The sequence below is a fragment of the Oxyura jamaicensis genome, chromosome 1 (assembly GCF_011077185.1).
Source record: "Oxyura jamaicensis isolate SHBP4307 breed ruddy duck chromosome 1, BPBGC_Ojam_1.0, whole genome shotgun sequence".
Taxonomy (NCBI): Eukaryota; Metazoa; Chordata; class Aves; order Anseriformes; family Anatidae; genus Oxyura; species Oxyura jamaicensis.
In genome coordinates this window covers 101,814,522-101,827,218 of record NC_048893.1, presented here as the reverse complement: position 1 = coordinate 101,827,218, position 12,697 = coordinate 101,814,522, and the positions used below count along the sequence as shown (strand labels likewise).

The following is a 12,697-nucleotide window of genomic DNA, read 5'->3' as shown; positions in this document are numbered from 1 at the left end:
CCCCCCCCCCCCCCCCCCCCCCCCCCCCCCCCCCCCCCCCCAATAATCAGAATTTGCATATGGATATTTCTGCTGCTTTAAAAAACGTTTTACATAACCAAATTGATGTCAGGTGTTGTTTCCAGAGCTAACCTAGTTGCACTCCAGCTTTCAACTTATTCATATTGCACCTGGATAGGATTCCATCTCTCTAACACCTGTACTTAGGAGAGCTATGTTCAGACTGTGGCAACTCAGTGTTGCCATCTCTCACAACAGTGCTGTTTCTGTTAAAGTCCCATCAACAGATAACATCCGCGTTCAGGAAAACCCTCCTGCTGATGGCTTTCAACATTCTCATACATTTCAACCATTTATAGCAAAGAAAAACAAAAGTATGTAGCTCTGGACAGTTTGAAAACAATAACAAATATGATACCTAACTGAAAAAAAAAAAAAAAAAAAAGTCTTCTTAAATTGCAAGAGTCTGAATCTAAATAAATTAAAATTTTACAACACTTGGAATTAGTGATGTTACTTAACATAGGGAAAGCAAATACACAATTACATAGACAAGAACTCACTAGGCTTGCTGCAGACACCTGAGGTCATTGTAGTGTCTTATTCATGAAATTTTGTGTCAATCAGTCTTTTTCACTACCTTAGGTTCAAATTGTTTCTTCACAGCATTTCGCAGGAATCTCACTATTGACTCAAATTGTTGCTTCTCATTCCTATTAAAGCCTAAAACCACAGACTCTGCGCCACGTTCACCAGGAAAACTACTACATAGTTTAGTATGTTAAAACCACCCCTCTATCAGAGGATACAGCCCCACAGCTATCAGTAGAAGGCAGCATCCTCAATCACTCCCAGTGTAAAGAGTCAGATTTACATTCCCCATATGTATTTCTAAAAACTGGGATAGTTACTTAGGGCAAAAAGGCAATACAGACAGGCTCACTCAGAAAGATGCATGAATATTTCCCGATGATGGTTTGTAGAGAACTTAGTCGATCTATTGCAAGTTTTGATGACCTAAAGAAATATAAAGCCTGAAATACAATACGGATGTGGAAATTTTAATGCTGTAAAAATGCAGCATTTTAGGTGGTGGCTGTACTCAGCAGGGCATAAATGAAGGCTGCTGTCTATTTTACCTACAACTTGAGCTAAGATGCATTGGCACAACACAGCTTATGACAACATTTATTGCCTTTTATTAATGCTGTAATAAATATATTTAAAAAATCAGAGATACACCATTTGGAACATGCTGGTGCCAAATTAAGAGTTACAACTGTTCACAAAAAATATTAAGAGATGCTCTTTGCCAACCTGATGCAGAAAACTGGAGGAAAAAAAAATCTTTTCCCTTTGCTTTGCATAAAGCCTGAGTTTGTCCCATTATGCAAGGCATGTCCCTGCTACCCCACTCAGCAATAAACTATCTCAGTAGCTCAGCCTCAGCTTTAAGCTACTTTATCACAGTATGTGCTTCTATTTTTTTTAATAATCCAACAATTTTTTTTAAAAAAAGGAAATCAGAAAAGCTTCAACTTTACCCTTAGTTTCTATACAACTAAATACTGTGATTCAGGGTACGTACTGGCTTCTCACTATGAGTTCCCCTTGACTGCTCATTAACCAGAACTTTGCATGTACCCTACAAACAGACTCACTACCACCTCTGGCAGACATCATGTGCAAGTTGCATTAATTTCACTGAAGGTGGTTAAACTACCATTCGCTCCAGTCAAATATTTTCCACCCTTGGCAGATACTGACTTCTTCAAGAGCACCGCAACTGATGAGGTGCAAACCTCACCTAACAGAAGCAGCCTTTATTTCCTAACAGGAAGACGAAGGAAGTTTATCCAGAATTCATCAAATCATCATCTGTGTTGCCACCACAGCTTCTCCCGGGCTGCTGTCCGAATGCCCTGGCGTGTTACTTGCTCAGCACTGCTGCTCAGCCAAACCCAGGGAGGAGAAAACAGCCCCCTGGTGAGAAGCTCAGCCCCTCGAGTTACAGGTGCCTGACTGCTGACGGAAGAACATCAGATTGCCAACTCGGGCATGGGTTTCTGGCAGGGAAGTTTAACACGGCCATTAAAAAAGGAAAGGAAAAGAATGAAAAAAAAAAAAAAAAAAAAAAAAAAGGAGAGACTTTGTTCTGACTCAATGCAATCTTCGCCACCCTACATAACCACACTCGCTGGGGCAGGAGAACAAGAAAGTGAAAGCTCTCGGGACACTTTCGTTTCCCAGAACAGCAAAGCTGCTCTCGCACATCTTTCCAACTCAGTGAAAGCAGGAGAGACTTTCCTGTCTCAGCCCAGGTCCTGGCAAGACAGACAGACAGACACACTCCCCCACCACTTGGAGTTTTGAGCGCTCTGCTCCATCGTAAGTGAAGTACAAGAAGTCACAACAAAAGGAACAAGTCAGGCTTTTAAAGGAATGTATTCCTACATGAAAACATGCAAGAGAAGGCATTGCTGTTAAGCTTTCTGTTTACTTTTTCTGCAGAGGAATATCAGGAATGTCACGCGCGGCTCCTAGCTTTTGCCAGACGATGGGCTGGGCACTGCAAATCAGTCCTTCACTACAGAAAGCAGAGAGCAGGAAAACACAGAGGAACCCCAGAAGCCGCCACTGGGTGCCGGGTAGCTGCCTGTCCCTGACACTGCTGGGGTGACTTCTGGAGCACCATGAGCACCACTCGGCTCGGACACCTCGCTGTCGGCTCTGGCCCATGAAAGCAGCCTTGGTTTGGGTCAGGGTATCAGGGCCCAGGATTGTGAGGCTGAACTCTGTCATCCAGCCCAACCCCTTAAATAACTGAAGTTACGGGCTGAGATTCGCACAGATAAACTGAATAAACTAACTGGTGAAACACTGGTATGTTCTTCAGCCACGAATAAAAGAAGATTTAGTCAAAACCAGAATGGGAATTTAAAAATAATAATCATCATCATCATCATCTTCCCTTCCTTGCTCGTTATCAGAACACAACCATGACAAACCTGCTGATTTCATTATATCTCCAGTTAGAAAAGCCCATGAACACCAACAAATCTCACAGGATTGAAGGGATGCTACTTCCTCCCTTAACATATCTTTCCAGCCATAAGAGTGCAAGAAAAGCAATTGCTCTGTTATCCTCCCACTTATCTCTACAAAGCACTCTTAAAAAATGTGAAATATTTTGCTAATTTGAAATTTGGGTAATTTGATATTTGACCTTTTCATAGAAGTTGCTGGGTTGTGCCATCTTTTGTAGTTGCTGCTCAGAGTAGCTGTAAATACTGTCTTAGGGTTATCCTAAAAACCCTTTAGAAAGTAGTGAAGGTATTTTAAACTATTACAGAAGGTTAACAGAAAAATGTATAAGCCTTACATTTTAATATGCTCAAGTAGTATTTTTCTTTCAAAGTGTGAATCAAAAGATATTTAAAGATGTTATTTCCAACAGATGACAATGATAATAGTATAGTTGTAAATTCCTGCTACCACTGTCAGATTAGTGAACATGTGTGAAAGGTTTTCTAGAGGGCAGCACATTTTAAGCTACTACGAAAGGTTTCAGAAAGGTGCAGATCCATAGCACATTATACTAATGTAACACAAAAATGTCCAAGATTCAAAAAACTGCATAGCTACCAAAGTAATAATAATTAAAACTGCCCACACACTCCTATCAAAACCCACCGGCGCATTCCTAAAATTGGAAGGTATTCAACATACCTTTCAGAGGAGAGCTTGCAAAATTACTTTGTGTCACTGGTCTTTGCATGGGAGTCTATATGGAAGTTATAACTACACATATATGACAGGATTTGTAAACTTTTTTTTAACTATGTAACAATACAAGTATATCTGAAACTGTGACTCGATGGCACTCCATATACTTATTGCGAACTACATAGCTGTTGGTGCAAACACCATCAGTAAACTAGTACTAGTCTGGTTATTCCCCACTCTCCATCTGAAGGAGGCATTCAAACTTTTGGTGCCAGCCAAAGCAGGTGTAGCTCCCGTATTCCAGCCCCTCACGGCTAGCTTGCCTGCCACACAAACAGCCCGAACACAGGCAGCCTGCCCAGGGGGAGACACATAATCCAGCCCCGTTACGTGGGCCAGGGCGCCCTTCTCAGACGCAGGAGGACTCCTGTGTCTCGGCCCCAAGTGAGACGGGCTCTGGCCACGCGATGAGAGCAGGCGCCTGCAGCCCCGTGGGTCCGTCAGCAACCCCAAACTCAGCTGATGAGAACACCAAGGTTGTAAGGTTGTACGTCTCCTGGGAAGGTTACCACCTACCAAGGTGAGAAAGCAGCACAGCTACCAAATGCTTCCCACGAGCACCAAATGCTGGGGGGACATGCTGTGAGATCGCCTCCTGCCACTGAGAACTGCAGAGCCATCGCCACCTCAACTGCCAGAGACATGCGGCTGTGTCACCCTCTGCATGAACAGCTATCGCGGCAGTGACTGTGCCAGTGACTGTGCTTTCAGGAAAGAAAAGCTGCCATTACCACGTTACTAACAGTCTTTCAATAAGCACGTCAAATTTACAGGTCAAGCAAAGCAGAAAGGCACCCGCCAGCTAATCGAGTTTTTTTGTGCAATACCCCCAGAAAATAACAAAAAGGAGAGAAAGTGAATAGTGTTAGACTTTGCTTAATGCCATGCATTATTTCTAGTGGTGAATATCCTGGAAGGTTTGTGCTTCTTTAAAAAAAAGGAGCTGAGCTGATACACCTAACTTTATTCCACTACTCCTGTGATTAGACTGCCAATATAGTGCTGAATCACAGGTCTGAAATAACAGTGGGTGTGGGAAACGAAAGGACAGCGAGAACAGGCCTGGAATCCACGCACCAACCAGCACTCCTAAGGCGCTGGCACTCGATAACACAGTGCTCAGGGGCCTGCCACCATTCACCCCCTAGAACACAGTTTCTGCAGTCTGTTACGAGCTGGCTGTCGCAGTAATTACGAGTTAGGGCTGAAACACGTATGACCTCTCCGTGCTGTTTTTTTCCAATTACTAGAAAGTCACCTTCTGCCCAGCCTCTGTCTAAAGGGCACGGACCTGGAGAAGGGGCACAGCAAGGGCGTCAGCCTGTAACTGCGTTCAAGCGCTCTGGTCTTCGTAGAAGGTTACCGATAGCCTACGAACCCCCTGCAACACTGCAGAACTGCACTAGAGTCGAGAGCGACAAAAGTAACATGACTAATCTGCTTCAGGAGATAAATGGCTAGCTTTAATGAGGAGTCAAGATGACCACTAAACATAAAAGAAAGAATGTCTTTTGAACTGGTCCGGATTCTTTAACTCCAAACTAAAGATAGCTTCAGCGGGAAGGGGGCTGTTTGTAGTTAGAGCATTTATTAATAAAAATCTGTTTCGCCCAGTGCTGTTGAAGCTTGACACATACTTCCTGTATGACAGATAGACAACATCTGATGAACAATGTTGGGAACCACAGCTCTGAATAAGGTATGCTGGTGACTCAGACATCTCTTGGAAATCCAATATATTTCTGTTTGTGTGTGGTTTCTTCACGCTAACAGAAAACAATCCTGACAAACTTTGAGGTCTGCAGAACAAACTCTCTTTATTGGTAGAGCGTGGGATTTTCTTATTTTGAGGGAAGAAGATGAGCTAGTGGCATGGCAATCTCTCCAACCATGCATCAGTCCACCGTGCTTTCAAGATTTTTTTTTTAATGAAAATAAGCTGAACAACGTTGAAGTTTGTCAGCCAGTTAGCTATTTGTTAGCCTCACTAAGCAACGTGACACTTACTTTGGAGTCAAATAGTATTTTTTGTAAAATGTTCTCAAGATTGTTTCCCCCTCCTCCAGCATGCAATTAAGGATAAAGTAGGTAATAAGAAGTTTCAGATAATAAAACAATCAGATGATTCAAAAGAAACAAATCCCTAGCACGAAAGAAGTTTGTAATTCTATACAATTTCTGGGGATACTTAGAGAAGTAATCATCACGCATGGAGAAATGTCAACGTTAGAAGTCTTAAACTGACTTAAGTTCTTTGCTCCGGTATGGATTACCAGGTGACCTATAAGATTCAATCCCCAACCACTCTGTAAGCTCATTCTTGAAACCAAAGTAATCCTGAACTACTGACCTACAAGCAATGGTTTAACTGAAAACTGTAGCATTTCTTGTTCAGTATTGCTGACAGGCCATCCAAGCCTTGACAAGTGCCCAACAAGTATTATGTAACAGAATATCTGATACAATAATTAAGGGATATTTAAGTAAACCATCAACAACACTTTGAAAAAGGAAGATCAGGTTACTCAGGAGAGTCCCTGGACAAACAGCAGCAACAAGCAAAGTGCTTAAACACAGAAGATGTGGCATGGGCCCTTGCAGCACAAGCCTGCCACGTGCATCTGTCAGCGCACATCAGTCGAAATCAGCATTGACTAAGGAGCGAGGAGACAAAAATCAGTCCTTCAGCCCTTGCTGTCCTACCGAAGCCGCCCAAATCAGCGCTTCCCACGGTGACAGCATGCACACCTCCCTCCAGGAGGGCTTCCCGAGCGCACGTTGTGGCACTCCACCCAGTCACACCTTCATCGCCCCTTCTCCACTGACCAACCGCTCTCAGGACCGGTGCCACTGAACTTCCTCACCGGCTATGCCAATGCAAATACACCTCCATGATCGCACGAAAACATCACGTGCCATTAAAAATAAATAAATATAGGCAAGAGGGGGCACAACTATGCTGCAGCCAGGACAGTTACCTTAGGCAGCAACAGATACTCCTGGGGAAATAAAGAGGCGGCGCGGTTAAATTCCTGGTTTCTCCTTCCCTCGCCAGTCCCCCCGGGCAGAGGGGAGCTGCCGAAGGTGTCCATGTTTGAGCAGGGATTGATTTCTCAGCAGCTCCCGGCCCGCGGTAGCAGCAGGAGGAGCGCAGCCCCCCCTTGGCCCCGCTCCCCAGCGCACACGGGCGCGACCCCCGTGTGCACCCCGGCAAGGGCCCTGCTGGGCCGGCCGGGCCCCGAATGCCCGCTCCCCCCTCGGCATCCCCCTCGCTCCCCGCAGCACGGGCCTCACGCCCTTTCCTCCCTTCGCCCTTGGCCCCGGCCCCAGCCGGGGAGGGGGGGGAGAAGTTCCCCGAGGCCGGCGCAGGCCCGGGCGGGGAGGGCAGGGCAGGTCGGCGGGCTCCGAGCCGAGCCCAGCCGGGCCGGGCTGTGCCGAGCCGGGCCGTGCCGGGCCGTGCTCTCACCTTGGCGGCGCCGCCGGGCTGCAGCACGTTCTGCTCCACCGTCATGGCCCCCGCGCGGCTCCCGGCTCCGCACCGGGCTCGGCGGGAGGCGGCTGGGCCGGGCCCGGGCTGGGCGAGCGGCGCTGGAGGAGGCGGCGGAGCTGGAGGAGGGGCGGGAGGGGGAGCCCGAGTCACCGCCAGGCGGGCGGGCCGCCGAGCCGGGCGGCCGCCATGGGGCAGCGCCGATCCGCTCAGGCCCCGCTGTCACTCCCCGCGTCCCCGCCGCCGCCACCGCCCAGCGTTGCCGGGAGCGCCGCCGGCTCCGCCCTCGGCACGGCGCCGCCCCGAGCACCTGCCCCGGCGGCCGGGCACCCCTCGCCCGCCGCCGCCGCCGCCCTCCTCCCCGGCCGGTGCCTAGCGGTCAGGGGCGGTGGCGCTGCCCGCACCGCCCGCCTCCATCTTGGCAGCGGCGGCGCTCAACCCCCGCGGGCCGGCGGGGGAGCCGGGGGGACAGCCGGGGGGACAGCCGGGGGGACAGCCGGGGGGACAGCCGGGGCCCCCGGGGCCGGGGGAGGCGGCTGCCCGGGGGCTCTCGGTGGGCTGCAGGGCCCCGGGGCGGCCCCGCTGCCGGCACTTCCCCGGCAGGCCGCCGAGTGCGGCGGGAGGTCGGCGGGCCCGGAGCTGCTGCGCCTGGTGTGGGGGTGTAATTAACCGCTCCGCCGCTAATAGCGCGGAGAAGGGCTCGGATCCGAGCGTTTTGGAACGGCGTTAAAAAAGGGTTGATGATGTATTTTTCTGTTCTCCCCCCAGCCTGCGCAGTCGAGAAAGGAGCAAGAAGAGAGTCTGGGGCGTCGTCGCAGCCAGGGAGAGCCGGTCTCGGAGAGCTGGGGCCACCCGGACCCGCTGCCCTCCTCACGCCGTGGGATGGGGACCAGGTGGGGCTGGGGCTGCCCCTGCCGCTTCCCCGCCTGCCAGGCCCTGCTGCTGCGGCAGGGACGGGCCCTCAGGCCTGCTTCACAGCCACCGGCAGGGCTGTGGAATAACTGCAAAATCAGCTTGCTCTCCACCCCTCCCAAAAAAACGTCTCGCTAATGTGTGCAGCACCTGATTTGTTTTGGTTGCTGTGTGGCTAAAATGCACTTGAATTGAACCAGGGTAACGGAAAGACCCACCCCACGTGCTGGATCGTCTTTAGGGTAGATGTTAGCCGTGTGCTGGGTGGGTTTCCCAAAGCAGGGGAGCCTGTTCTGTAGGAACAGCTCCGGGGAGCAGCACACTTCAGCTAAACACTACGTATCTCAAACTCTAGACCTGTGAGCCTGATGCAATGAAATGAATTGTCTACTCAATCCAACACACAGAGCCTTTTAAGACTCAGTAATTCAATTTCTCCCCCCAAGTAAAGTGAGATTACCTGGTAATAACTTCACTGCAAGGTCTTGGTCTTTAAGAAAAACACCACTTTGCACAACTCAGGGCAACCTGCAAACACTGCCTTAATTCACTGTAGCTTCAGAGCAGGAAATGTTGCAATTTGATCAATATTTGTTCTTCTAAGGTTTGGTGCTCATAGATTTTATCGGTTTTAATGGTTTTGCCTTTTATGCTGCAATGTACAAGGTAATTTTTAAAATTGATGTTCCCAAATAGTTTATTGTGCAAAAGGCAAGAAACTATGAAGATAATACAATGGGATCATGAATGGGTTGCAAAATACTTTTCAAAGGCATAGCCAGAAATTCTCCTTAGACTGATAGCTACATGCGAGATTGCTAACAGCAGGAGTTTATCGCATGTTCTTTTTTTTTTTTAAAAAAAAAAAAAATGTTTCCTGTTGCACTGCTGTACCAGAGTGCTAGACCAATTTCTCTGTCCTCTTCCAAAATAGTCATGCTTTTTCTCATGCTCTTCTACAGCTTCTATATTGCATGGTTTTGGAATATGCTACACTACTCGTGTTCAGATAATTTTCATCAAAGGTATTTATTGTTTATATTCTTTGAAAATATTTGTTTCAATGTAGCATTAAAAATAAAATTTGTCTTGAAATAATTCATTCAAGCATCTGAGTTTTATTTAACTGAATGGAAAAAACTTCCCCAACTGGCAAAATGGGTTCAAAAGGAAAGTGTTAAAAAGAAATTTTACTTTTTGCCCAATTTACCTCAGATCAGGATAGAATGACAAAGTATGAATTTCCATTAAATTCCTTCCCTTTTCTTTACACACACCCTGGCTTAAAAAATAGACAAACAAAGCAACAATAAAGCTAACACCTTTAAGGGCTCCTTCCTGCTCCACTTCCTTTAAGGAAAAAAAAAAAAAAAAAAAAAAGCTGAGCAGTACATTTCTGAGACAGGGATTTGAAGGGCTGACACAATCTGAGCCATACTGAGCTATAGCCATGCAAGGTATGGTTCTGTAGTACATAGAGTGGTGCTGGATAGCAGGTGGAATTGAGATTCATGCTCTGTTTGCAGCACAAGTTCTGTATCACAAGTACATTCAGCACAAAATTGCCTTTTATACCTTGTCAGAAAATGGTAACAATTTTGTCAGGGCCACAGTTTAGAAAGAGCTCTTGACTTGATGGTATTAGTACTCCTTAGTATCTATAATATAGTAAGAACTACTTTTTCAGTAGAAATTAAACGAGGTTTCTTGGTTTGTAGGGATCCAGTCCTTAATTCCTTTTCTGCCTTCGGATCCCATTGACTGAAACTCAGGATCATTTGGTGTGTGCAGCAGAGAATTCAGCGTGACATCTTGGGGTCCGCAAGCTGTCACACCTGCACTGTTGCTGCACAGTAAGATCCACGAAGGAGGCAGCACGGTACCCATAACGTGTTGTTTCTGAGGTGTGCCACCTTAACAAGGAGCCCACAGTCTTAAAATTCTGAGCTCCTATTGCTAGTCTGCAGTGATCATTTAGCTGTCACACTTCCAGAGCTGCAAGCATTTTCTTGCTGCTCTTATTGATGACGCTAGCACACAGAAAGAGAAGTGATCGTAAAGGGAAGTTTTTGTTTCACGGAAAAACGAAGGCTGCATGATCACATTTGCTTATGAATCTCAAGAGATTAAATGTTTTTGTTCTTTTTTTATCCCTTCCTGTTCCTTATACTGCTGGTTACAAGCAGGGCAATGTACCTTAATGCACCTTTAATATCTTAAATAGTATAAGCCATAGCTATATATGGCTTTTACTTCTAGGATATTACTATCCTGGAAGTTGATCACATCTGCACCTAGTTTCTCCTCATCTTTTACAGGGTATGGTGGTTGAACATTTGGCAACTTCGTTGCACAGTCTCTCACTGTAGTCCTCAACTCCAGCTGCCTGCTCTCCTCTGCAAGGCTGCCCCCATTTACACGCCCTCTCCACCAGCCCCCGTGGAGAGCAATCCACCTGAAAGACAGCTGCAGCTCCACTGCCCGGAACCAGTTGTTTTTCTGATAGTTGGCTTTCCCAAAATGGTTGACTGGCTGGCTGTCCAAACTGCTGTGCCAGCCCAAAAGAGAGGGGGACACAGGCTCAGTGGCAGCACGCGTTAAGCTTTGCTTCACCTGTTTCTGAAACCAGCAAGTGACTGTGCCCTTCTGCAGACCGCCGGCTGCATGCAAACTATGTTCCTGCTCACAATTCTCGTGGTCTTCCCGTTTTTATGAATAGAGAAGAAAACCCCAGCCAACCACAAAACACTTTAGCACATTTTATTGTATACAAAGATCATGTACAACAAGAATCAGCTCATTATTTCCCCTGGTTTTCAATAGGCTTGTTTTTGTCTTTTATTAAGTGCATAATTTATTTAGGACTTTAATTATGTTGTGGCTACATTGGTTACAGTTGGGGAAGTGCAAATCAGGACTTCTTGGTTTTATTCTCCCAGATCTGTAACCTGTTATATTGGCCATGAGGAGGCACTGCTATAAAACAGTAAATGCTGTAAGCATGCAGCTTCTCTAAGTAACCCTAGAGAAGAGATTCTCTAGGTCTGCATGTGTAAAACCTAGTCTGAAACACTTTTACTTACGCCTTTTTTCTTTGCAGTAAACATTTCAGCCACCTGAAACAAAAACTCAACAAGCTTTTTAAGCATGACACCTTTTAAACCATAATTGAACAATTACTCTCTGTGTCACTGGTGACTGTTCAAACATTGCTTCTGCACTTGCAAAATCTTGTGTTGGTTATGCTCTGGGGGAACCAAAACGAAAGCTAACCAACACTGTAACTTAGGTCAGAGGGCAATCATTATCTGAAGGCCCTTCAAAAATCTGAAAGCCCTTTGAAAACCTAACAGCAAACCTAAAATTGTATGAACGTAGCTTTTTTGTTAATGTTCCATATTCCATGGTTTATATATTTTAAATTTAAAGGTTGCTCACATTCAGGTCGCTTCTAGACAGCAGCTGCCTATTCATGTAACTCCTAAAAGTCAGATGCTATATTCAAAACAAACAAACAAGTAAGGTTTAAAGTACTAAGTGCATGTAACTGCAGCCGAATTCCACTGAAATTATGGATTCTCAGAGAACTTGAGAACCTGGTTCAAGTGCCTTACATTTAACCTTAGCCATCTTCACATTTTATTTACTTTCTTGACCACACTTGCACGTTGATCATATATTTCACACAGCTTTCCTGAGAGGCAATAAGTTTTTTTTCCTATGTGGCTAAAGGTAATTTAGAGCTCAGCAATGAATACTAGTCCTTCCACTAGGCATTACCCATCTTTTATCAAGCAGTGAAAAGTTTCACAACTTTTTGGCTTCTTTCTGTCATTGAAAAGGTAACTCATTTAAAGGAAAACATTTCACAACAAGTTACTATTTCCACTGAATTAGAAATTCAGTAACATTAAATAATATACGAATAATATAAATATTACTAAAATAATAATAACCTAAATGTAATATAATAATTTAAAAAATCCTTTCTTAAACTTCACCTAATGATTATTTTCAATGTTTAATTTGAAAGCTTATCAGCGCAAACATTTTCAACTTTTAGCATCATGAATGTGTAACGCTCACATTCAAGGTCTAAGCAAATTATTTTGGATTTCAAAATAACAAAGCCAGTTATGCAGAAAATTATCTTTTTTATTTTTTTAATTTATTTTGAATATATTTTTTCAAATGGCAGAACTTCCTGCCAGATAAAAAAGTCACATTCTTATCTTCAATTCATCCTCTGAGTTATTTCTTTTCTTTCTGTTCAAGCAAATGCTTACTGAACATAATGATAGCCTTTCATACTTCCTGGACAAGTTTCCCATGCACGCAAAGGTGTACATACATGTACTCTTCCTTAATTAAATAATGAAAGACAATTGTTTCATTAGCCAATGACCTTACATTTGATGGCCTAGATGGATAAGCAAGGTTGCTCTCCATCATGTAATCCGCAGCTAAAAGTAGAAGGCAAGGCTGATGGGACTCATACAAAATTTACATTTT

The 12,697-nt window shown here is 45.4% G+C and overlaps 1 protein-coding gene and 2 long non-coding RNA genes across 5 annotated transcripts in view; 2 read left to right on the top strand and 1 right to left on the bottom strand.

Moving 5' to 3' along the window:
- The window catches only part of USP25 (ubiquitin specific peptidase 25), a 95,675-nt gene extending 88,016 nt beyond the window's left edge, over positions 1 to 7,659 (bottom strand). For 2 of the 3 annotated variants that reach the window (XM_035315414.1, XM_035315415.1), the window contains exon 1: positions 7,253 to 7,659. In XM_035315414.1, the coding sequence (XP_035171305.1) occupies positions 7,253 to 7,297 (45 nt within the window). In that variant the 5' untranslated portion in view covers positions 7,298 to 7,659. The remainder of the gene's footprint in view (positions 1 to 7,252) is intronic. The other variant, XM_035315416.1, reaches the window with a different exon arrangement.
- LOC118160593 lies at positions 4,787 to 6,293 on the top strand. Its single transcript, XR_004747589.1, has 2 exons — positions 4,787 to 5,485; positions 6,182 to 6,293. It is a non-coding gene; the product is annotated as an uncharacterized LOC118160593 (long non-coding RNA).
- On the top strand, positions 6,803 to 9,039 carry LOC118160594. The gene is made up of 2 exons (XR_004747590.1): positions 6,803 to 6,870; positions 8,042 to 9,039. It is a non-coding gene; the product is annotated as an uncharacterized LOC118160594 (long non-coding RNA).
- The last annotated feature ends 3,658 nt before the right edge of the window (positions 9,040 to 12,697 follow it).